The sequence below is a fragment of the Ixodes scapularis genome, unplaced genomic scaffold (genome assembly GCF_016920785.2).
Source record: "Ixodes scapularis isolate PalLabHiFi unplaced genomic scaffold, ASM1692078v2 PGA_scaffold4__175_contigs__length_147842914, whole genome shotgun sequence".
Taxonomy (NCBI): Eukaryota; Metazoa; Arthropoda; class Arachnida; order Ixodida; family Ixodidae; genus Ixodes; species Ixodes scapularis.
Window position 1 is genome coordinate 24625986 of NW_024609879.1, and position 27161 is coordinate 24653146.

A 27161-nucleotide genomic window follows, 5' to 3' on the forward strand; every position below is an offset into this window, starting at 1 on the left:
ATAAAATTGACGACCCTACAGGTAGTCAAAGAGCCAGTAGTCAAAACTGACTACACCCATAAACAACATGGCGGCCGGTTAGAGACGCTTGAATTCCCCAGTAAGGCCTAGCGCATGGCTTTTCGGCCGGTTGAGGGAATAGAGCGCATATGCCTATTCGACGTCTTCCAAACGCCATCAGGCACTCTAAATATCCGTCCTCAAACACCGGTACCGTACCTATATCCTGTAGGAGTGCAGAGTGTGTGCCGGAATCGCCGCCATCGCCCCTGACGGCATCTCGCCCAATTGACTGTATTTTACCGCTGGTAGAAAACGCTCAAAAGAGACATCGTTATGCAAGGAATCGGCATGGCGATTCCTCGCATTCGTCAACACCGACCAGATGCGTTCAGCTCACACAAACGCTATGTGAATATCTTAAAATATGAGAGTTACTTTTTGAGCGAAAGTGAATAGACGAGATGAAAGCACTATGGCGCACGCCATAACGCTCGGGACTTCGGAACCGGAACTCGTGGCCGGTTGGGGGGGAGGGCTTTCGGGCAGCGTGTTTGAGACCGCTGGTTTAGAGGTTATACAGATGAGGTTGTCGGAGATTTTCATTACATGTACAATGTAATAAAATGGGTTCGAATGAAATGGAATCAGTGACGAAACGTCAAGCGCACCACCGGCACAGCTTCAAAGATTGGGTTGTGTTCAGCGGGGTTCGAAGACATTAGGGCAGGACGCACATCCTCTCAGCGCCTTAGTCTCCACCCCGCAGTTTCGTCAGTTTCAAGAGGCCTCCAGGAAGCGAAGCACTTGCCGACGGGCACGCGCTCCAGTTTTCGCATTTAATGTGAACCCGATAGTACGGCAATTCAATGCGCCACACGCTGTGGTTCCGGTGAGCGTCACGTTCAGGACGCTTCGAACTAAGGGAGGGTCTAGGTTAACGCGTCAACGGTAAGTGAGAAATGGCGCTTTAAATATAATTTAAGAGGATGCGAGGTGGAATGTGGGGCTGATAATTGCTTTGCCGAGCTTAGTTGGGTAGTCATGGAAAAAGAAATAGGAAGGTTGCCCTCTGGCTTAGGTTTTGGTTGGGGGAAAAGGGCGTCGCGCCTGGAGATGCCGGAGACACGACTCCTCACACTGCGGAGAAGCCCTACTAGATATCCGCGTTGTATAAAATAAGCTAGTCGATGTCATCCCACAAAATCTTGTAGAGGCGGATAAATCGTTAAAAAGGATTGAAGTGAATTTGGGATATATGTTCGTTCGAGGAGTCGAAAACGTAATTGCGACTCTCAGTAGGTTTATAGCAGACTTGTGTCCGTTACTTTAAAAATGTAATGGATTGCAATACCAAATGACTTTCACTGAAAAGTAACGGATTGTTTTATTCGTTACGTTGCAGATTACGTTCACGTTACTTTCCCCGTACACTTACCAAAAAAAAATATTACGAACCTTCAGCCTTTCCACTCTGGTGAAGAAGAAAGAGCAGCGGAGCTGTACTATGTGCCGCCATCTGTGAGCGACGGCGGCAACCAAACAACCGGCTTTGGTTGGGTGTGCGCTAAATGAGAAATGATTTCGTCGAGAATCAGCATGGCGACAGCAGCGGTTTTGGCATACTTTTTGCTGCAATTTCTTAAATTGCAGCAAAAAATACTGCAAGTTTTGCTGCAATTTGGTTAATCCTCTTATAATGTAAATATTTATGTGACAGGCAAAAACCAAAACTACTGGTCTAGTTCAGAAATATTGGGACCCAGCAAAAAGTGATTTAAAATTCTTTCTAAGAAGATCTCCACGACACCATAAAAGGCTGAAAGGAATAAGCAACGAACAGTGTAAACAGCACATACTGATTGTTTCCCGGCTACACAAAGGACTAAAGCGAAATCCAAAGTGTATTGAAACTATAAAATCGAGCAGAAAAATGATGTGCCTATCCAAGATTTTATTTGAAATGATAAATTATATTAAAAAAAACCTCAAACTCATTGTCATGTTCTTCCGAGGGGACGAGGGCATGTCGAAAGACGAAGCGACACATAAGTAGACGAACAAAAATTCATTTACTCACAAGCACAAAAGAAAGCAGAACAGAAAACAAAATTATAAGCAGAAGCGAAAGGAAAAAAAAATAGTGTGGTTAAATAGCTACAGTCAGACAGTCTCGGTCGCGCGCTGAGAACACTCACAGTCTCGAGCGTCGATCTTGCTTGGAACGGAACGCGGCCTTGTTCCTCGATGTTACGGGAGTGGATCCAAGCTTGCTAGGAGCTCTAGGCCTTCCAGCACCGGTTCGATGGTGTCGCTTGACCGACCAGGTACGCGGCCTGGGTTGACAGGAATGTTGCGAGGACACCCCTTCGCGTCCGCCTTCGAGCTCGAAGTCCAATGCTCCGGGCTTCTGGTGCGAGCAGCAGGCACCACGTCGCTCCGGCTCGATGGCGGCGAGAAGACCTGGAGCGGAGCCAGGGTTCACCAGGAGCGAAGCCTGGGCTGGCGGGAGCGTTCGCGTGTCAGCCGCCGCCCTTCAGGTTCAGTCGTCGAATGTCGTGCGCGAGCTTCTCCTTTCCATTTTGCTCGAGCTCATCCTTTCCCTTTTGCTCGAGCTTGCCCCCTTCTTCGTCTTTCGCTTTCACTGTCACTTCAGGAACGTGACACTCATATATCGAATCTGTATTTTCGAAAGAATTACTGGCGTTGTATTACTTATTGGGTGGTTTCATTTGAAATTGAACAGGCTTGTGGGGTGGGTCTTTCGATTTTTTTGAAAAAATATATGTAATTGCCCCATTTCTAGAAAAAACAAAACCGCTTTTTAATTTTTTTTTTTTTTAATATTTCGCTTTTCAAAACATTCTTGAGTGGAGCAAGGTGAAAATCTGTTTTTTACTCCGTGAGTTTTCTACCCAGTTCTGTACGCTGGTATGAATACGGAAAGCATACAAAACTCACAGTAATTTTTTGTGCTCTTGTATGTTATTTTGACTATTTTTTAGTTTAAAGTAAAATACTTTTGTACATTTTTTTATTGAGGTAAAAAATGCCAAACGTCTCTCTTTGACAATCCGGTGACATATTCGGAGCCTTGTAACTCATGAGTTATTATATTTGTCACTTATTAAATACTATGCAGGTGTACCCTATACATGAACTATCGACGGGCATCAGTTTAGTTTATTTTATTTTCACTGAACTTTTTATATAAAATTTGAAATATCGTCGGAAATGAAATCAACCGATATTTTGACCCACTTTATCGAAAAAGGACATTTTTTATTTCGTTCAATTTTTTTTATTATTTCTGCCGAACATATGAAATTTCAATTGGCTTGATGCGATTTCCCCTTTTTTGTTGCATTTTTTCTAGAAGTGATCAAAATCGCTCCCACGTGAAAATGCGGTGACAACTTCATAGCCTTGTAACTCATGAGTTATTATATTTGTCGCTTACCAAATACCATGCGGGTGTAGCTCTCTCTATACATGGAATATTGACGGGCATAAGTTTAGTTCATTTTATTTTCCCTGAATTTTTATATAAAATTTGAAATATCGTCGAAAATGAAATTAACTGAAATTTTGAACCAACTTTATCGAAAAAGGCCTTTTATTATTTCGTTCAATTTTTTTACTATTGGTGCCGATCATATAAACTTTCAATTGGCTTGGTGCGATATCCCCCTTTTCTTGTTGTACCTTCTCAAGAAGTGATCGAAATCGCTCCCACGTTCTCAGAACGGCCAAACGCAGTTTCCGCAGGTCGGCTTCGCTGCAAAAACTATACTGCTTATTTGTGTGTTCAAATGCAGCGGGTAAACTCATTTCGATTGAGAACACTCATGCTTGGCTACATATTGTAAATTTCTTAATTTTTTAATGATGGCAACTGACATTCCTTAGTCTGATAGTTAGCGGTGCAGCGGATGTTCTATTATCCGACGTCTAAAGCCAGGGCATAAAGGGCGGAAAAAACGGAACGAGCTCTTCATGTAGCTAGACCGGGGTCTTATATCTGTCTGAGTTATACACAGGTTGTAAGGCTTGAAGCACCTCGCCACAGTACACAATTTTCGTTCGCAGGACGGCTCCTTGATGCGGACGTCAAAGGACTTCGTTAAAAAATTAAAATTAAAACTATGACAAGAAGCGTTCAGCTTTCGACTTACCAGAGAAAGAAATCGATATACTAAGCAAGCACAAAAAAGAAGAATGGGCCTCAGTAGGTGCTCGCACAGGACTACGCTCCTCACATGTGTGGTGCACAGTTCGCGAGCCGGGCCAGGAACCTAAGGTGACATTAGCACGAGATGTACAGTGTCCGGCAATATGAAAAACACGTTCGCCGATGCTGTTTATGCAGCGGTGCCAAGTCCGCCTTGGCCGGACGCGCTTTATTTTGAAGGAGGAAATATAACAAACCTTTATTTATTCCCAAAGCAAAGCAATGTGTGCCTAGCCTAAGCAAATTTACCGTAGCCGCCTAAAATACCATCATAAAATCGCTTTTCCATATTTCCGAAGGCTGTACAATCTTTGCATTAAGCTCTGTGCGACAAAGTGGAGAAACTAAAAGTCTACACATAAGTGACTGATTTCGCTGCCTTCTGTGCATCTGGAATGGTTGATTCTTGTCATTAGAGATATGGATCAGTCTTGAACAAAACCCAACACTTCTTTTTTTTACTGCACACGGTCGTTCAAACAGAAGGGCCACCGTCTCGGGTTCATCGCTCGCTCGCTTGGACTCCAGCTTTCGTTCAGTCCGTCTAGACTTACCACGCTGTTGAGCTTCTCGGCTGCATCCGACCGCAGCGGTGCGGAGTTCAGCTCGCCCCCGCGCTCGATCGTCTCCACAGGCAAGCCGATGCCGTTGTCAAAAAGTTCCAATATTGCGTTGCTCGTGAACTAGACTATTTAAAGTACAACAACATCTTGTTTTACAAGTGCATCCTAAACGTATTAGCGTTGATTAATGAAAGTGTCTATTTATCAGCAATTGGTGTTTGTGTTCTGTAAAAAAATGTCTTCGCTTCATGAAAGCTCAATCCGTTTTCCTCACTTTTTTCTGCAAACTATTTTTGCTTCTTAAAGAGGGGCATGTGATATTGCATATTTTTTATATACACGCTGATAATAAGAGCAGGCAATTACATGGTTATTTAATCGCACGCGACAAGACACATTATGGATTGGCGCCCGTGCCGGATGCTTCCTGGGTGTAACGGAGATGGGCGCATAGCGCGAAGGGCCGGGCGTGCTGTACGTGCCTTACAAGCTGCGTATAACACAAACGGGTATATGACCCCGGTCTGGCTGAATGAAGAGCTTGTTCCGTTTTCTCCGCCCTTTGTGCCCTGGCTTTAGACGTCGGATAATGGAACATCCGCTGCGCCGCTAAATATCAGACTAAAGAATGTCAGTTGCCAGTATAAAAAATTAAGAAAATACAATATGTAGCCAAGCACGAGTGTTCTCAATCAAAACAAATTTAACCGCTGCATTTTAAGTTCAAATGCAGCGGTTAAATTCATTTTGAACCCACAAATAAGCAGTGTAGTCTTTGCAGCAAAGCCGACCTGCGGAAACTGCGTTTGGCCGTTCTGAGAACGTGGGAGCGATTTCGATCACTTCTAGAGAAGATACAAAAAAAAAGGGGGAAATCGCATGTAGCCAAATGAAAGTTCATATTATCGCCAGAAATATTAGGAAAAATTGAACGAAATAGTAAATGACCTTTTTTTGTTAAAGTGGGTTCAAAATATCAGTGAATTTCATTTCGACCATATTTTAAATTTTATATAAAAAAATTCAATCAAAATAATATTAACTAAACTTATGCCCGTTGATATTCCATGTATAGGGCTACACCCGAATGGTATTTGGTAAGCGACAAATATAATAACTCATGAGTTGCAAGGCTCTGAAGTTGTCACCGCATTGTCACGTGGGAGCGATTTCGATCCCTTCTAAGAAGATACGACAAAAAAGTGGGAAATCGCATCAAGCCAATTGAAAGTTCCTATGATCGGCAGCAATAATAAAAAAAATTGAACGAAATAAAAAAATGGCCTTTTTTAATAAAGGGGGTTCAAAATATCGGTTAATTTCATTTTCGACGATATTTCAAATGTTATATAAAAATATTCAGTACAAATAAAATAAACTAAACTTATGCCCGTCTATAGCCCATGTATAAGGCTACACCCGCATAGTATTTAATAAGTGACAAATATAATACCTCATGAGTTACGAGGCTATGAAGATGTCACCGGATTGTCAAAGAGACGATGTTTGGCATTTTTTTACCTCAATAAACAAAAATAGAAAAGTATTTTCCTTTGAACTACAAAATAGTCCAAATAACATACAAGAACACAAAACAATACTGTGAGTTTTTTATGCTTTCCGTATTCATACCAGAGTACAGAACTGGGTAGAAAAATCACGGAGTAAAAAACAGATTTTCACCCTGCTCCACTTAATAATATTTTTTTGTGAAGTGAAATATTTGTTTTTCTAATTCGAAAAGCGGTTTTTGTTTTTTTCAAGAAATAGGGCAATTACATATATTTTTAAAAATTCAAAGACCCACCCCGACAAGCATGTTCGATTTCAAATGAAATCACCCTATTAGATAATTGAGTAGAGTAGTGTACCATATTGATACTGTTGTTGATGGTATCGTTTGACTTTTACGTGTAATGAACATATATACTGCATTCACTCGTAGGCTAGCAGTACGTTGGAGGTTACGTGCGCGTTAGGCCAATCACACGCCCACCTCTTTCCACGTGACCACGCTCCCGCCCATATCCAGTCACAGAGAGCGTATAGGCAGCTGATGAAACGGAGGTGTCTGATTGAACCGGTAAGCGAGTGGCTCCCATCGCACTCTGCTATAGCTTATGAACGGATTATGGAAGGCTCTGATGGAATATCATCAAGTGCCCTATGCCCGTGCCGAGGGACTGTGGTACGGTTCCTACATCTGTCTGAAATGATGGGGCTAAATCCAAAATGCGCCGTAAAAATTGGCGCCTGAACGTATGTATCTCACCTTTTCGTCAAAGTTGTATATCACAGGTGGGTTTTGTCTTGTAAAATTCGGTAAAAACCAGAGATAAAACCTGCCAAGGTCAACGGCAGATGGCGACGCAGATGACCGAGTCGAGGGGTGGGCGCGTTTCGCACACGTATCGATAGTTGGCGCTACCTGCTTGTTCAAGCTTGCTTTACAAAAATATATCGAAACTGGTCGCGTCAACCGTGGTTTAATAAAATGAACATAATATTTGTTGCAATGCATTTTTAAATTAAAAATAAATGCAACAATGACAGCCAAACTTCAAGCAACAAAAATAAAAGAAATCCCGATTGCATAACGCTCTTGGCGTCTGCTTTCTTTTTCTGGTCGGCAACAGCTTCCGGAGCTGCACCCGACGTCATCTGTCAATACGTGCGCCAAACGCCTCCCCCCCCCCCCCCCCCCCCCTCGCCTTGGTTTTCTGCGTCGCCGTACTCCGCTGACCTTGGTATGTTTTCTGGCCCTATTTTTTACAGAAAGGGAGCTACACCTTGTAATTTTACAATGTAAAGCCCACCTGTGAAATACTCCTTTGACGGAACGCTTAGATTGCTACGTGCAGGCGCCGATTTGTACGACTCATTTTAGATCTGGCCTCGGAATTTAAGGCACCCTGCGTATTCTATTTAATATTTCGCATAAAACAGGGTTCGCTCGACAAATCTTGAAGATCACAAATACGATTCCAGTTTTTAATTGCGAGGAGAAGAAGCTCTAGGGAAAACATAGGCCTACGTGTTTACGTCACTTTGTTGTAAAATATTTGGTCAGACTGTATGATATTCAACTATCTTGAACATATAATAATTAAACCCTCCCTCCATAGATTTTTCAAGTAGATACGTGTGCAACGTACAATTAGCGCAATTCAAACATTACATATCAAAAGCTCTAGACTACATTAACCAGGTACACACAATCTTTACTTTTTAAAGCATTTTACTTTGTGCCCCGTAACCTTCCAAATATTAAAATAGCATTTATAAATGAAAAAATATGTCCAAAAGCTTACTAGAAATAACCTAAATGTCAGCGAGCAGTGGGAAGTTCTAATAATATGATATCCTCATCCTTACCCATGCGGTGACTTGTTCCTCCGCGGAATTCGCTCGGTATTTTTGGTGTTTTTAATTTTCTCTCAAAAATGACATTGCAGCAAATATTTGGCCTCTGATAAAGTTATTGGCAGACGCCTGTTTTATTTAGAGGGAAATAAATTCTTGGCAGAAGTAGGAAGTATTGCAATGCAATTAAGAGCAAATATCACAATGGTGTGTTTAAAAGAGCGCGAGTCTAAAGATTAGAAAGGATAACCATCTTACTTTTTTTAAGGAATGTATCTAAATTCTTGAAAACAAAAACGTAATGATTATAAGTTTTGGGAGGTAAATATTTTGGAGTTTATTTTACCCAGACTTTTGCTAATTCAATATGTATATTGAGCACATGGAAGTAAAACACCATTTACATTTTTTATAAAAGAATGTCAAGGATGCGTTATGAATGTGAGGAAACTATTTTATTTTTGTACCGGTAGGTCTATACTTGAGTACGCGAGAGCAATGTGGGACACGTAATACGATGATCTATTTGAAACGACTAGAATAGCCTTAAAATCAACAAGACCATTTTCCGTAAATAATATAACTTCTACCTTGTATATTAGAGATGACTGTAATGCTGTCGCGGGAATTATTGAGATCACAAAAGAAAATTACAATTGTTTTGTTTTAGCCAAATATACTGTAAGAAGACAATTAGTAAACACGACTTACTCCTGGAACCAACTTGCGTCTGGTTCCGGTGTGATCATTCTAAAACATTTATAGGGTATCGTTCTAATACAACCAGTTTTCCTCGTTTTTTTTCATCAAAACGGCTTTAGACTGGAGAATTTGGCTTGAAAAATTGGTAAAAATATTAAACATTGTATATTTCTGCGTTTTTGGCATTAAGACTGAATGGGATCTACGATAGTGTGCTGGGAACGCAGTATACATAATGTTACTGCATAAATAATTAATATATCGTCCCGCCCGCAGCTGGCCAAGTAGGCAGCGCGGCCGTGGCCTAACGGTTATCGCGCTCTCCTTCCGCGCAGAAGGCCAGGGTTCGATTCCTGGCCGCGGGTGCGCATTCTTCTGACTCTAATGTGATGTTCTGGTAAATTCGAGAACCGTTTTGGGGCTAATTCGAGGTTGGAAAGTTCTACACGCCGAAACTTCTGCGCTGATTGTTCCAAAAGCCCACGCGTGTACAAAGGGGCTCCGCGTGCCAAGCCGGAGTCACTCTCGCCCCAGCGTACGATCCTGCTGTTACGCCGCCATCGACGCTCTGCGCAGGGTTTTCATTTGTTCCCTTTTTGTTTTGGGCACAAGTGCGCCAAATTAAACGTTTAGTCTTTTCAGTTATTATGGAACCATCAATTGTCATTCGTGACAATTTAAGTACCCTTATGGGTATAAAAAAAAAATAAAGATTGGAACTATTTCTAAGTAAGCACTGAAAATAGAAAACAAATAATGGAACAAATCAAGAGTGTCGATGCCGGATGCCACCGTGCGCGGAAGAGTTTTTTCAGTCTCCAAAGGTTAGTGGTAAAATTATTCGTTCAGTTTGGTACTGAGGCCAGGATTGTGTTAGAAGCTATAACTCTTCTAAAAGGCATAGAACGCCCGTGGCAAGGTCTAGTAGTGAACTCATCTGGAGAGGAAGGCGTCTGCTCCTTGCGCAAGAGTTACGCTGACGTCACAACGACGCCGAGCTCTCATTGGCTTTGATTCAAAGCATACTAGGCAGACCTCGATGCTAAATGCCGTGAGATGTACCCACTATTTTGTTCTATCAGCCAATAAGAGCTCGGCGTTCTGACATCATCGCTACCCATGTCCAAGAATCAGAAGAGCTTGAGCTCCGCATACCGCGGCGTGAAAGTGATACAGTATAGAGATGAACAACTGCTACGGCGTGAGTAGTGTTTCATTAAGTTGAAGTGTCATTTCGCCATAAAAACGCTAATTGTTTTTTTTATAATTAAAAAAAAGACAGTTAAATTGTTATAACCGGGTAATTAGACGACGACTCTGTTATTGATCTTATACTTCACCTTGTTCTTGAAACAGGTGGATAGCCAGTATCCAAGTTTTGGGTTTAACGAAGTCCGGCACTCATTCTCAACCAAACGTGATGCGTTTTGTACGAGACAGAGGTAAAGTTTAACCTATGTGTATATTTTTTCCATTCAGTTTCGAACTATTGCAAGAGCTTACGTTTATTAAGTTAAGCTTTCACAGGAAACATGGAGATCTGCTACACACATCAAGAGCAACCGGATATAGCTATCATCACTAACATATTAGAAGAAAATGTCGCGCTAATAAAATATTTAATCGAATAATAATTAGAGTACCTCGGTTTCCACCAGATTTTAGATATTATAGTCAAATACAGCTATAGCCGATCGCGGTTTAGGAAGCGGAGGGCGTGTCGGAGTCTGGAGCATTTCGTTATTGTCCCGCACCCAATGGAGTGCGACATTAGCCCAATACAAGCTCCAAATAACAAATCACGGTGCAAAAAGAGGGACGATAATCAGTCACGGCCTGTGTTTCTTAAGCTATCAGCGATTAACGTGTGCACATGTCAACACAAAGCGCTACACTTTCCCAGCCTTCGAACATCGCAACTAACGCGATACCCTTCGCCACCAACAGTGTTGTTAAAACCCGACAGATCTGTTTAGGAGATATAGAGCTTGTTTTTTTTCGCGATTTGTAGCAACACTTGCGTTGTCTGTAGTCTAGAGAAGTACCAAATAAAGCTCCTGAAAAGCTCTCCCCCCCACCACACACACACGCACACACACACACACAGACGCTTTATCCTCAGGTGCACACGCTATTTGATCTATATATTGTGCTCATTCGCTCTCCTGCGCCGCCTGAATTATCTTGAGATAGCAAGTGTCAAGGTGTCAACTGTGTCAGTTGGTTGACATTATAAATCACGAGAAAAATATCTTCGAAAACGCGGACGACGAAAAAGAACATACACGACAGGACAATGCAGTACTCGCCACTAAAGACTTTTTATAGAAGAAACAGTCAAAGGAAACGTACGCAGTATCCTTAAGGATTGCACGAAAAATACAGGGCCACACTGGCCAAACGAGAAACGCGTCAGTAATTACATTCTTTAAGAGTTCACTACGTGACTCATTTTTTTCCGCAGGAAGGACATCTCTTTTCCTGACAGCGTCACCTATTGTTCACTGACACATAATTACCCATGGCACGAAATGTGTAAAACCTCTATGATCTCTTTCCTCACCCTATTTACGTGTGCGCCCATAATGGTGACCCTGCCTAAATCAGGCCGACACTTCTGATCGCTGCAATGAATTGGCAATAGCCCTCAAACCGTGGCTGCGAGCGAATAGGCATGATCTCTTAATCTGTCATTCAAATATCTTCCCGTTTGACCCACATAGTATCTGCTACCTAAGAAAGGGATATTATACGCAACGCACGAAACCTAAGTGACGGAAGGTTTTCTATGCACCTTGGTGCAGTCCGCCTTCGCGAGCCTTAGCAGGCGAAAATGCTTCAGCTGCGGGTACAGCATTGTCCTCTCGCGTATGTTCTGCTTCGTTGTCCGCGTTCTCTGAGGTGTTTTTCTTACCATTGAGGAAAGGGCGTGCATATACATGTTGTTAGTTTAAGTTAGAGACAGTCAAAGGATAAAAGACACCCAACAAATACACAAGCGAAAATCTAATTTCCCCGACGCTGTCTGCGTTTGATTTGAGGAGCCGCGAAAACAGACACTCAAAGAAATCTGATGAACGCCATAATGCTGCTATGTCGGCACTGCTTCATGGATGCCGTCGGTTTCTATGGGGGTAGATATTGAGGGAGGGTAGGAGATCAAAGCGTGCGGGGACGTCAGAGGGCCGAGCTCTTATTTGAATGATAATTAAAATATCCCATGATCTTTTTCTGTGCCCACAAACATCCTCGCAATCTACTGTGTGGTGCACAAAACATAGGTGGAATTTATAGACATAAAAGAAAAGACGCTTACAAATCTCTGAAATACGATATTTAAGTGCAGCTCTTGAGGTATTTTGATTTTGCGATATATATATATATATATATATATATATATTTATTTATATACAGGGTGTTTCAGAGAACTCAGGCCAAATCGCTCCTGCGAAAAATACTCATCGCAACGAAAAAAGGCTTGTGTCATTTTCGTCCCGGGCCAGGCGCCCATTTAGGAAAATTATTATAATCCGGGATATTTAACATGATAATTATTTTTGCGTGATGAACTTTTTTACTATTGTGTTCAAGGGGATGGTTTCAATAAGAAAATTGCTCAGCATCATCAAGAAACACTAATTCAACAAATTGCAGAACGACAGAAGGCACGCGAAGCATTTTACGACTTTCTGAAAAACCGCACAAAATCGACGGGTTTTTAAGTTTCGGTTTGCTATCGGAGCGCATCTCGGCCCTGGCGGCACCGAGAGATAGTGCAACCAGCCTCTGCTGCGTCGCACGATGACGGCGCAGACGAGGTTGGCTGCACTATCTCTCCACGGGGCGCGGTGCCGCCGGGGCCGAGGTGCGCTCCGATAGCAAACCGAAACTTAAAAACCCGGCGAATTTGTGCGGTCTTTCAGAAAGCCGAAAAGTGCTTCGCGTGAGTTCTATCGTTCTGCAATTTGTTGATTTACGGTTTTTTGATGATGCTGAGCAATTTTCGAATTGAAACCATGCCCTTAAACACAATATCAAAAAAGTTAATTGCGCAAAATAATTATCATGTTAAATATCCCGGACTTTAATAATTATCCTAAATGGGCCCCTGGCCCAGGACCAAAACGAAACAAGCCTTTTTTCGTTGCGATAAGTAGGTTTCGCTGGAGCGATTTGGCCTGAGTTCTCTGAAACACCCTGTATATAAATACCGGGTGTTTTATTTTATTCTTACAGAGTTGTTTTAAAAAACAAACGTGAACGCTACACTTATGCGTTTTGTGAGGAGGATATTGTGTGGGTAGCTAATTTTTGCGAGAAGTCGGCCAATTAATTAAAATTAACTAATTAAGTTTTTAATTAGTGAAAATAGACAAATGGTTAGAATTAAGAACTTGCTGAGCGTTGTCCAAAACTGCGAAATCGGTCATTTTTAGAAAGACTTTGAGCGCGTGAGACGCGCAGTAGTGGGCTGAAGTTACCACTCGTAGAGCAGGTACAAGGCTGGGGCTAGATAAGAGACGGAAAAATTGCGCGGGCGCCTTACCGCAACCGCTAGCCTTGTACCTGCTCCACGAGTGGTAACTTTAGTGCGCTACTACTCTTCTCACGCGCTCAAAGCCTTTCTGAAAATGACTGATGTAGGGGCAATGAACGACGCACAGCAAGTTTCTAATTGGAACCGTATGTCTATTTTCATTAATTCAAAAGTTAATTAGTAAATTTTAAATAATTACCCCACTTATCGCAAAGAACAGCCACCCACATAATGTCCCCCTGGGCGTATAACTCACTCTCACAAACCGCATAAGTGTAGTTTCATCGCTCTTTTTAAAACAAATCTGCAAGGATAATAAAAAAAACCTGCATATACAAATGTAGATCAATCTCTACACATACTGGTTCTGCACCCTCCACCTCTTCAGTGTCCTCTTCATCCTTCATACCCTTCTCCTTCACATCCTCCTCTCCCGTACCCTCCCCTCCTGCTACTCTGTACCCTCATTTCCTCCATACCCCCTTCCTCCTCTGAACCCCCCCCTCTTCCTGCTGCGTATCCTCTCAAGACGGAAAGTTTAATCTTGAAGTGGTATGCTCATAGACTACTTAGCAGACACACCCGTGTTCGCGATTTGTAAAGCTCTTGTAATTGCAATATTCAATTAACAAGTGTCGATCATTTTCATCTTGCGACCAGGCAACACTATCCAAGTTAGTAACACGGTGACTATAAATCGTGTGATCATGACGTGCAGTCAAACAAGATCATCCTAGGCGCCTCCGTGATTGCCCAAGCTCGCCACGCTACGATCGCACACTACGCTACTCGGCTACCGCCAATGCTACTCTCCCTTTCGCCCTTTGTCTTTTGGCCTTTCACCGCATGCACGTGGGAGATCGTCGCGGACAACAGCGAGTTCGTCCGTGACTATTTCGTCGTCGTCGCTTTAGCTGATTGCCAGCGAGTCCATGTAAAAGTGACGCTACCAACATCTCTCGCTAACGATTACTCTCATTGTTGCTGCAATCAGTGTGAATGACTTCGTCGAAAAGAGCTGTGATGTACCATGTGCGTTTCGTCCGGGCATGCCTCGAGAGGCTTCCGACCTCAGTATTCCGGAGACCCAGTCTCCCCACCCTCGCGCCATCGAGCAAGAGCTCGCGCGCCGCCGACCGAGTGGGATGTCGGGTTCCCGCTCTTCCCTGGCCATGTAATGGCTTGCAGGTGCAGGTCCAGACTCGCTGGAAGACGGGACGAACCTATGCTAGAGAAACCGGGAATTTCCGGGAGTATGGTGAAGGGGACTTTGTAGAATAGAGGGGTAGAAGAGGAAGGAAGGGCGACCAGGTGGAGCCCAGAGGTCAGCATTTTTTCGTTGAACTCACAGATAGCTAAAATAAAAAGTTAAACCTCACTCACACTCACCCTCGCGGCTGCATTCACCTTCAAGTCTTGACTCGCGGACCCATGAGCTGATGAACTCAGCGAACTCACACCCCTCACTGAACTCATGAACTCATCGAACATATGAACTTACAAACTCACGCCCCTCAACGAACTCATGAACTCACTCACTTACCGACCTCACTTACCTAAGTAGTTCCAGCCCTCACCGTAGTTGCGGCGCTGGCGTTCGTGTTGCGCGGCTTTTATTCGCAACTCCAGTGACCTATAGGGGACGCCACTATACTAGGCAAAGCAGGCGGTTGAATACAGGTCGTGCCCTGCCATGTGCCAGCTCAACGCACAACGCTGAGGTATGAGCATGAGCAAGCATTCGACTCAAAATGGTTTCCTCGCTTTTAGAGCGCAGCTCTTAGGCGCCCGTGTCTGGGGTGAACGGGGTCGCCGTCCGCGTCGCCATCGGGACTTCGGCGTTGCCGAGCGCGTTCATTATGGGAGTTTTCCCCGCTAAAGTTAGCGAGGAAATTTTTCCGCTAAATTTAGCGAAGAAATGTTTTCGCTAAATTTAGCGGAAAAATTGCCTTAGATTACTTGTGTACCCACACAAGAAATCTAAGGCAAGTGCAACAGTTAATATCTATTATGGGGGAGTAGGAAATAGGTAAGAGTTAAATATCAGCCATTGAACGCCTAAACGCTTTAACACTTTAATTGGAAATGTCAATGCTGGTTGTACTGAACGTGTTATGAAAATGTTGGATGCGGTTCATCGGAGTTGAAAGGTTGATTACTTTAATTGAAAAAGTGGGATTTACCCTCAAAAGTACTCCCGGTGCATATATATTATTAGCTGATGGGATGGTTGAACAATCAATTCGACCATGAACGCATTTATACAAAAAAAAAACGTTAGATGGCGCTAAAGTCATATCAAACTTGAAGCCCCTCTATCCTGATAAAAGTGGCGCCATTCATTGTAGTGGAACTGCTCGAGACACGTGCCGCGCGCAAGTTCTGGTAAAAACATGGCGTCTGAAATCTAGCTCAGTGCTGCGCTGTACTACCATGATCTTCCCAAGGGCTGCACGTGCCTCTTGCATCGACGCAGCTTTCGCTACTTTTAAAACATAAAATGCCTTTACTCGAGCTTAGTGTAGTACAATCACATCGTCGTAAAAGCCTGTTATACTCATAATAAACACTGCGGCCAATGTAGCCATCATAAATAATACGAAAGAAACGTCTCTGCACGTTTTTTTTTTTTTTATTTTTGCTTTGCTTGCACTACGAATACAATTAAAAAAAAAAAAAAAACAGAACTAAATTTAAGCTTGCGACGTACTGAAAAAAATACAAAATGAGTGCAGTACGACTTGAGGTCTGCTTGTCGATGTAGAATACTTCTACCTGACTATGCGAAGAGGTTAACCTCCGTGCACGTAAGCGTGCGTACGTGCTCGAGTTCCTGTGTTTGGCTGCTATACTCCGTTTCACTTTGCCATAGAGGTCAGCCGACGCGTTATCTACCCCAACCAATCCCGCGCTCTGATTGTATCACATTCAGCGCGTCGCTGCGTCTCTTTCGAAGGTCACATGACGCTCTCACAACACTGCATTGGCTTCAATGACTTGTGTCCTCTGTGGTCTATTATAAAGTTGAAAGAAGTAACAGCTGTTCTATTTAAAGATAAAAAAACAGACAAAAAAATCAAAACAAAAATTACAGAAAGATCTATTGGTAGATTTTAGGGAATACGATAGCATGACCCTTGGAAACGCCACATACTTCAACCTTTGCGAAACGCTAACATGACCCCTTCACTTTTTCCCTTTTGGATTTCTCTTTTCCTTCCTCAATTTTTCGCTGCGTTTTTTTGGCCTCGTTACGGGGTCAGTGTTAGCGTTTCCCGAAATGGGACGCGTGTGGCGCTTCCCAAGGGTCATGCGAACGGATTCCCTACGAATCCACCAATGGATCTTCCTGTAATTTATTTCACCTCTCTTTTCTCTCTGCCTGTCAGCGTACGTTGACGCCCTTGGATGCAGTCATTCATATCACTCATGGAAATCCATACCACTCGTGGAACGAATCTCACTTATATCGCTCGTGGAGTGAACCGCATCCATTGTTTTAACTACGCACGCACATCAGAGCCCACACACCTCTATACGGAAACCCAGAGCGGAGAACAAGCGACGACGGCAGAGCGGCAACTCAGCACGCCCACAAAGCCGTAGTGCTGAATGAGAAGTCGTCATCAGCGAGGGCCAACGCCGGCCAGAGATTAAACACGACGATTGTGTCAACGATCGGCTCAAACTTAACTCGAAGGCGAGTGTTGCCGCAGCATTCGTTTCAATCTGTGTTCAGCGTCGCCCTTCTATGATTAAGCTATCTCATTCAGCACTGCGGCTTTGTTATCAAGGAGGTGCTGCGGGGCGTCTCCTCCTCGCTGGTTCCGCGCTAGCTGTGCGCGTGACTTTGGCGAAAACGAAAGGGCTCGTTCTGACAAAAGCCCGGTGGTGTCTGTCAGTTAGCCTGCGCCGGGGAAAGAGGAAGAGGCTGACGCGTTCGGACGTCAGAGCATCGGATCAATGGGTGCGTCACACGCGTCGCGCTCTCCCCCTCCTTCTCCCTCTCTCGCTGGCATTGACAGACATAAGACACCGCCGGCTAGTCGTGAAAATGAGCGCTTTGATGCTAACGCATTAAAAAGATTGCCGGCTATCAGCGTGTGTGTGTTCTGCGGCGGCAAAAACTAGAGGTGAAAAGCCACGAGAGGTTCAAGTCGCGACACTGGGCCTGAGGTGCCGGTCGCCTGGACGCCACTTGCCCGGCACTCTGAACCCTTCCTGAGGAAAATATTGTTTTGTGTTTGTGTTTAGAGTGCGGCATGCCGCCCGTTCCTTTTTCTATTTTTTTTTTGTTGGAGTCAGTTTTCAATTGCTTTTTTTCTATCTTTCTAGTTTTCAACTTTGTCACGAGATGCTCGAAAGAATATTTTGCGAGTACAGTGCATGCTATATTGCCACGCGGGTCGCTGAGCGAGAGCGTACGTGGCCGAATGGTTACCGTGCTTGGCTGTCGCGCGGACGTTCTGGTTTCGATTCCAGGGAGCGGAATGTTCTTTTATTTATTCATTCTGCTTGGAGTATTCGCCAATTCGAGAATTTTTTCGTCTGATCGAGTTACGAATGTTCTACGCAGCGAACGTTCTAGGCGGAATGTTCCAGAAACCCACGCGGCTGGAAAAAGTGCTCCGCGTGGCAAGCCGGAGTCAGTCTCGCCCCTGTGTTCAATCCTGCTGCTACGCCGCCATCGACGCCCGCGACGCTCCACTATTATCGTCTGCTTCCTTTTTGTTTTGGGCACAAGTTCACCCTGTTAGACTTTCGATTTGTTTCAGTTTTCATCTCCTCATCAACTGTCATTAGTGACAATATAGTGTCAGTGTGTCACTCTGCGTGCTGACTGATTGGCTTACACGGAAGCACTATTTCTAAGCCCCTGTATGACCAAGTTATTTGTATAAAATGATGTCTGTGCTTAAGACATTTAAGATCCGAAAATTAAATATTTAAGCATATATTTGTTTGCTGTCCTTTTCTCAGCACCGCGGCTTTAGACAACTAGCTGTTTTTAAATGTTAATGCAGATGACACTTTGTTGGACACGCTTTTTCTTTCTTAATGAAAGGGAGCTTTGAACTTTTTGTTTTTGTTTTGTTTCATTGGGAAATGCACAGGTGGTAACGTTTTAAGGTAGAGTAAAGCACGGGTTTGAACTGGTTCTCGCTTGGTGAAGCTGGTAACTCAACCAATACTTAGAATGCCTCACTGAACTGGAGCCGAACCGCAACAAAATATAAAGCTACTGAATCCGAACCTGAATGGAACCGGAATAAGAACTGGTTAGACAGCCTGCATATATTATGTAACTTAAAAGTCACATGCGCTAGTAGTGTTTCAATAGGCACAGAACGGAAGAATCAATGTTCTAATATTGTTCTAAAACATAAGTTTGGCGAGTGCCGTGTTTGGGAAAACATGTAAATGCAATCACGATTTCCGTACAACGCGACTTAAGTGAATATTTATAGCTCCTCCGAAGAGGTCGGGACCTTGTTATGTGGGTTCTTATTTGTATTTATAACACGAAACTCGGAAAGGCATTCAGTGTTTCAAAACACAAGGAAACTCAAGATGCGGCTTGCTTGAGATAGGAAAGATACACCGTGTGGTTTAAAAGATTGTTTCGCTCAATCGTGATTGCATTTTACGGAATAAAACACAAGGTGCCTTCATAGATATTCGCGCTGCATGCTTTTTTTCTTTCTATTAAGTAATCAAGCATTTAAAATAACTAACGAATTTACGCTTCAATTGCCGTAATATAACCTTTATTTCATACCGTAATTCAGCGAATTCGTAATAAGCATCTCATCATGGAAATCATTCCATATACAGCATACTCGCGAAGGAATTCGCTTTAATCGAGAACTAGAAATATGCAGACAGGGGAGGTAAAACCTTGAGAAGCAGTTTAGCGCACATAATAAATGTTTCTGAGCATAAAGTACTTATTAGGGATACACAGGAACTTAAGCAACAAAAATATAAAAATATAGACATGTACAAATATCGCGTCATATGAGATTTGAAGACTTTCTTTAACATTAAGTCCCGCATGCAAAAATCGTTCTTCCAAAAAAACGGCTGTACTTACAACAAGACTGTCGTGCGATTTTATCGAAAATAATAGAACATAATTTAAACGTAAATGTTATACTTCTTTCAGTTGATGGACCACAAGATCACAAGCTTCTGTACTCTAACTACAAGAACTGTTCAATTGTAAGAATAAAGAAAAAAGAAGAAGGTAAGCCCGTGCTTGTTGCTTGATTGTAACGCACTATAAACTCGCTGTAAAGTCAAGAATGTATTGAGTTGTTCAGTTCGTTTACAATATGCAGTCAACAATTTCGCTATAGTGAAAGTTGTTGTGTGCCGAACGATGTAAATGACCAAGCAGATCGAAAATGGGAGACACATCAAAATAAAGAGAATATACACGCACTATGCGTATAAAAAGGGCTGGAAAATAAACATTAAATATATGTCTTAATGTAAAATGATGCATACAATGATGTCCTTCTAGCTTGCCTAAAACATTCAACTTCCTGGTCGAAAATTTCATCCAGGGCTTTGCCATAAACAACATCACGCTCCCCGTCTACGTCTCCTCTTAGGGCACACTGTGATCTCTTACGACGAAGGAGTAGAGCGCTCGCGCCATTTTGGAGATGACACGAACTGCATTTCTCTAAAGGAATGGCTTTGCAGTATTTCGCAGATCAAATCTACTTCCTGGTCGAAAATTTCAGCCAGGGCTTTGCCATAAACATCACGCTCACCGTCTACGTTTCCTCTTAGGGCACACTGTGACCTCTTGCGACGAGGGAGTAGAGCGCTCGCGCCATTTTGGAGATGACACGAACTGCATTTCACTAGAGGAATGGCTTTGCAGTAGTTCGCAGATCAAATGTACTTCCTGGTCGAAAATTTCAGCCAGGGCTTTGCCATAAACCACATCACGCTCCCCGTCTACGTTTCCTCTTAGGGCACACTGTGATCTCTTACGACGAGGGAGTAGAGCGCTCGCGCCATTTTGGAGATGACACGAACTGCATTTCACTAAAGGAATCGCTTTGCAGTATTTCGCAGATCAAATGTACTTCCTGGTCGAAAATTTCAGCCAGGGCTTTGCCATAAACATCACGCTCACCGTCTACGTTTCCTCTTAGGGCACACTGTGACCTCTTGCGACGAGGGAGTAGAGCGCTCGCGCCATTTTGGAGATGACACGAACTGCATTTCACTAGAGGAATGGCTTTGGAGTATTTCGCAGATCAAATGTACTTCCTGGTCGAAAATTTCAGCCAGGGCTTTGCCATAAACAACATCACGCTCCCCGTCTACGTTTCCTCTTAGGGCACACTGTGATCTCTTACGACGAGGGAGTAGAGCGCTCGCGCCATTTTGGAGATGACACGAACTGCATATCACTAGAGGAATGGCTTTGCAGTATTTCGCAGATCAAATGTACTTCCTGGTCGAAAATTTCAGCCAGGGCTTTGCCATAAACCACATCACGCTCCCCGTCTACGTTTCCTCTTAGGGCACACAGTGATCTCTTACGACGAGGGAGTAGAGCGCTCGCGCCATTTTGGAGATGACACGAACTGCATTTCACTAGAGGAATGGCTTTGCAGTATTTCGCAGATCAAATGTACTTCCTGGTCGAAAATTTCAGCCAGGGCTTTGCCATAAACAACATTACGTTCCCCGTCTACGTTTCCTCTTAGGGCACACTGTGATCTCTTACGACGATGGAGTAGAGCGCTCGCGCCATTTTGGAGACGACACGAACTGCTTTTCACTAGAGGAATGGCTTTGCAGTATTTCGCAGATCAAATGTACTTCCTGGTCGAAAATTTCAGCCAGGGCTTTGCCATAAACCACATCACGCTCCCCGTCTACGTTTCCTCTTAGGGCACACTGTGATCTCTTACGACGAGGGAGTAGAGCGCTCGCGCCATTTTGGAGATGACACGAACTGCATATCACTAGAGGAATGGCTTTGCAGTATTTCGCAGATCAAATGTACTTCCTGGTCGAAAATTTCAGCCAGGGCTTTGCCATAAACCACATCACGCTCCCCGTCTACGTTTCCTCTTAGGGCACACAGTGATCTCTTACGACGAGGGAGTAGAGCGCTCGCGCCATTTTGAAGATGACACGAACTGCATTTCACTAGAGGAATGGCTTTGCAGTATTTCGCAGATCAAATGTACTTCCTGGTCGAAAATTTCAGCCAGGGCTTTGCCATAAACCACATCACGCTCCCCGTCTACGTTTCCTCTTAGGGCACACTGTGATCTCTTACGACGAGGGAGTAGAGCGCTCGCGCCATTTTGGAGATGACACGAACTGCATTTCACTAGAGGAATGGCTTTGCAGTAGTTCGCAGATCAAATGTACTTCCTGGTCGAAAATTTCATCCAGGGCTTTGCCATAAACAACATCACGCTCCCCGTCTACGTTTCCTCTTAGGGCACACTGTGATCTCTTACGACGAGGGATTAGAGCGCTCGCGCCATTTTGGAGATGACACGAACTGCATTTCACTAGAGGAATGGCTTTGCAGTAGTTCGCAGATCAAATGTACTTCCTGGTCGAAAATTTCAGCCAGGGCTTTGCCATAAACCACATCACGCTCCCCGTCTACGTTTCCTCTTAGGGCACACAGTGATCTCTTACGACGAGGGAGTAGAGCGCTCGCGCCATTTTGGAGATGACACGAACTGCATTTCACTAGAGGAATGGCTTTGCAGTAGTTCGCAGATCAAATGTACTTCCTGGTCGAAAATTTCAGCCAGGGCTTTGCCATAAACCACATCACGCTCCCCGTCTACGTTTCCTCTTAGGGCACACTGTGATCTCTTACGACGAGGGATTAGAGCGCTCGCGCCATTTTGGAGATGACGCGAACTGCATTTCACTAGAGGAATGGCTTTGCAGTATTTCGCAGATCAAATGTACTTCCTGGTCGAAAATTTCATCCAGGGCTTTGCCATAAACCACATCACGCTCCCCGTCTACGTTTCCTCTTAGGGCACACAGTGATCTCTTACGACGAGGGAGTAGAGCGCTCGCGCCATTTTGGAGATGACACGAACTGCATTTCACTAGAGGAATGGCTTTGCAGTAGTTCGCAGATCAAATGTACTTCCTGGTCGAAAATTTCAGCCAGGGCTTTGCCATAAACCACATCACGCTCCCCGTCTACGTTTCCTCTTAGGGCACACTGTGATCTCTTACGACGAGGGATTAGAGCGCTCGCGCCATTTTGGAGATGACACGAACTGCATTTCACTAGAGGAATGGCTTTGCAGTAGTTCGCAGATCAAATGTACTTCCTGGTCGAAAATTTCAGCCAGGGCTTTGCCATAAACCACATCACGCTCCCCGTCTACGTTTCCTCTTAGGGCACACTGTGATCTCTTACGACGAGGGATTAGAGCGCTCGCGCCATTTTGGAGATGACACGAACTGCATTTCACTAGAGGAATGGCTTTGCAGTATTTCGCAGATCAAATGTACTTCCTGGTCGAAAATTTCAGCCAGGGCTTTGCCATAAACCACATCACGCTCCCCGTCTACGTTTCCTCTTAGGGCACACAGTGATCTCTTACGACGAGGGAGTAGAGCGCTCGCGCCATTTTGGAGATGACACGAACTGTATTTCACTAGAGGAATGGCTTTGCAGTAGTTCGCAGATCAAATGTACTTCCTGGTCGAAAATTTCAGCCAGGGCTTTGCCATAAACCACATCACGCTCCCCGTCTACGTTTCCTCTTAGGGCACACTGTGATCTCTTACGACGAGGGATTAGAGCGCTCGCGCCATTTTGGAGATGACGCGAACTGCATTTCACTAGAGGAATGGCTTTGCAGTATTTCGCAGATCAAATGTACTTCCTGGTCGAAAATTTCATCCAGGGCTTTGCCATAAACAACATCACGCTCCCCGTCTACGTTTCCTCTTAGGGCACACAGTGATCTCTTACGACGAGGGAGTAGAGCGCTCGCGCCATTTTGGAGATGACACGAACTGCATTTCACTAGAGGAATGGCTTTGCAGTATTTCGCAGATCAAATGTACTTCCTGGTCGAAAATTTCAGCCAGGGCTTTGCCATAAACAACATCACGCTCCCCGTCTACGTTTCCTCTTAGGGCACACTGTGATCTCTTACGACGAGGGAGTAGAGCGCTCGCGCCATTTTGGAGATGACACGAACTGCATTTCACTAGAGGAATGGCTTTGCAGTAGTTCGCAGATCAAATGTACTTCCTGGTCGAAAATTTCAGCCAGGGCTTTGCCATAAACAACATCACGCTCCCCGTCTACGTTTCCTCTTAGGGCACACTGTGATCTCTTACGACGAGGGAGTAGAGCGCTCGCGCCATTTTGGAGATGACACGAACTGCATTTCACTAGAGGAATGGCTTTGCAGTAGTTCGCAGATCAAATGTACTTCCTGGTCGAAAATTTCATCCAGGGCTTTGCCATAAACAACATCACGCTCCCCGTCTACGTTTCCTCTTAGGGCACACAGTGATCTCTTACGACGAGGGAGTAGAGCGCTCGCGCCATTTTGGAGATGACACGAACTGCATTTCACTAGAGGAATGGCTTTGCAGTATTTCGCAGATCAAATGTACTTCCTGGTCGAAAATTTCAGCCAGGGCTTTGCCATAAACAACATCACGCTCCCCGTCTACGTTTCCTCTTAGGGCACACTGTGATCTCTTACGACGAGGGAGTAGAGCGCTCGCGCCATTTTGGAGATGACACGAACTGCATTTCACTAGAGGAATGGCTTTGCAGTAGTTCGCAGATCAAATGTACTTCCTGGTCGAAAATTTCAGCCAGGGCTTTGCCATAAACAACATCACGCTCCCCGTCTACGTTTCCTCTTAGGGCACACTGTGATCTCTTACGACGAGGGAGTAGAGCGCTCGCGCCATTTTGGAGATGACACGAACTGCATTTCACTAGAGGAATGGCTTTGCAGTAGTTCGCAGATCAAATGTACTTCCTGGTCGAAAATTTCATCCAGGGCTTTGCCATAAACAACATCACGCTCCCCGTCTACGTTTCCTCTTAGGGCACACAGTGATCTCTTACGACGAGGGAGTAGAGCGCTCGCGCCATTTTGGAGATGACACGAACTGCATTTCACTAGAGGAATGGCTTTGCAGTATTTCGCAGATCAAATGTACTTCCTGGTCGAAAATTTCAGCCAGGGCTTTGCCATAAACAACATCACGCTCCCCGTCTACGTTTCCTCTTAGGGCACACTGTGATCTCTTACGACGAGGGAGTAGAGCGCTCGCGCCATTTTGGAGATGACACGAACTGCATTTCACTAGAGGAATGGCTTTGCAGTAGTTCGCAGATCAAATGTACTTCCTGGTCGAAAATTTCAGCCAGGGCTTTGCCATAAACAACATCACGCTCCCCGTCTACGTTTCCTCTTAGGGCACACAGTGATCTCTTACGACGAGGGAGTAGAGCGCTCGCGCCATTTTGGAGATGACACGAACTGCATTTCACTAGAGGAATGGCTTTGCAGTATTTCGCAGATCAAATGTACTTCCTGGTCGAAAATTTCAGCCAGGGCTTTGCCATAAACAACATCACGCTCCCCGTCTACGTTTCCTCTTAGGGCACACAGTGATCTCTTACGACGAGGGAGTAGAGCGCTCGCGCCATTTTGGAGATGACACGAACTGCATTTCACTAGAGGAATGGCTTTGCAGTATTTCGCAGATCAAATGTACTTCCTGGTCGAAAATTTCATCCAGGGCTTTGCCATAAACAACATCACGCTCCCCGTCTACGTTTCCTCTTAGGGCACACTGTGATCTCTTACGACGAGGGAGTAGAGCGCTCGCGCCATTTTGGAGATGACACGAACTGCATTTCACTAGAGGAATGGCTTTGCAGTAGTTCGCAGATCAAATGTACTTCCTGGTCGAAAATTTCATCCAGGGCTTTGCCATAAACAACATCACGCTCCCCGTCTACGTTTCCTCTTAGGGCACACAGTGATCTCTTACGACGAGGGAGTAGAGCGCTCGCGCCATTTTGGAGATGACACGAACTGCATTTCACTAGAGGAATGGCTTTGCAGTATTTCGCAGATCAAATGTACTTCCTGGTCGAAAATTTCAGCCAGGGCTTTGCCATAAACAACATCACGCTCCCCGTCTACGTTTCCTCTTAGGGCACACTGTGATCTCTTACGACGAGGGATTAGAGCGCTCGCGCCATTTTGGAGATGACGCGAACTGCATTTCACTAGAGGAATGGCTTTGCAGTATTTCGCAGATCAAATGTACTTCCTGGTCGAAAATTTCAGCCAGGGCTTTGCCATAAACAACATCACGCTCCCCGTCTACGTTTCCTCTTAGGGCACACAGTGATCTCTTACGACGAGGGAGTAGAGCGCTCGCGCCGTTTTGGAGATGACACGAACTGCATTTCACTAGAGGAATGGCTTTGCAGTATTTCGCAGATCAAATGTACTTCCTGGTCGAAAATTTCAGCCAGGGCTTTGCCATAAACAACATCACGCTCCCCGTCTACGTTTCCTCTTAGGGCACACAGTGATCTCTTACGACGAGGGAGTAGAGCGCTCGCGCCATTTTGGAGATGACACGAACTGCTTTTCACTAGAGGAATGGATTTGCAGTATTTCGCAGATCAAATGTACTTCCTGGTCGAAAATTTCAGCCAGGGCTTTGCCATAAACCACATCACGCTCCCCGTCTACGTTTCCTCTTAGGGCACACTGTGATCTCTTACGACGAGGGATTAGAGCGCTCGCGCCATTTTCGAGATGACGCGAACTGCATTTCACTAGAGGAATGGCTTTGCAGTATTTCGCAGATCAAATGTACTTCCTGGTCGAAAACTTCAGCCAGGGCTTTGCCATAAACAACATCACGCTCCCCGTCTACGTTTCCTCTTAGGGCACACAGTGATCTCTTACGACGAGGGAGTAGAGCGCTCGCGCCATTTTCGAGATGACGCGAACTGCATTTCACTAGAGGAATGGCTTTGCAGTATTTCGCAGATCAAATGTACTTCCTGGTCGAAAACTTCAGCCAGGGCTTTGCCATAAACAACATCACGCTCCCCGTCTACGTTTCCTCTTAGGGCACACAGTGATCTCTTACGACGAGGGAGTAGAGCGCTCGCGCCATTTTGGAGATGACACGAACTGCATTTCACTAGAGGAATGGCTTTTCAGTATTTCGCAGATCAAATGTACTTCCTGGTCGAAAATTTCAGCCAGGGCTTTGCCATAAACAACATCACGCTCCCCGTCTACGTTTCCTCTTAGGGCACACAGTGATCTCTTACGACGAGGGAGTAGAGCGCTCGCGCCATTTTGGAGATGACACGAACTGCTTTTCACTAGAGGAATGGATTTGCAGTATTTCGCAGATCAAATGTACTTCCTGGTCGAAAATTTCAGCCAGGGCTTTGCCATAAACCACATCACGCTCCCCGTCTACGTTTCCTCTTAGGGCACACTGTGATCTCTTACGACGAGGGATTAGAGCGCTCGCGCCATTTTCGAGATGACGCGAACTGCATTTCACTAGAGGAATGGCTTTGCAGTATTTCGCAGATCAAATGTACTTCCTAGTCGAAAATGTCATCCAGGGCTTTGCGATAAACAACATCACGCTCCCCGTCTACGTTTCCTCTTAGGGCACACAGTGATCTCTTACGACGAGGGAGTAGAGCGCTCGCGCCATT

General features: G+C 44.6%; 1 protein-coding gene across 1 annotated transcript in view; it reads left to right on the plus strand.

The window, feature by feature from the left end:
- The window catches only part of LOC115313825, an 83042-nt gene that overhangs the window by 26944 nt on the left and 28937 nt on the right, over nucleotides 1-27161 (plus strand). Inside the window, exons 3-4 of the mRNA XM_040205359.1 lie at nucleotides 10216-10301; nucleotides 19563-19643. Of these exons, the coding sequence (XP_040061293.1) occupies nucleotides 10216-10301; nucleotides 19563-19643 (167 nt within the window). The remainder of the gene's footprint in view (nucleotides 1-10215; nucleotides 10302-19562; nucleotides 19644-27161) is intronic.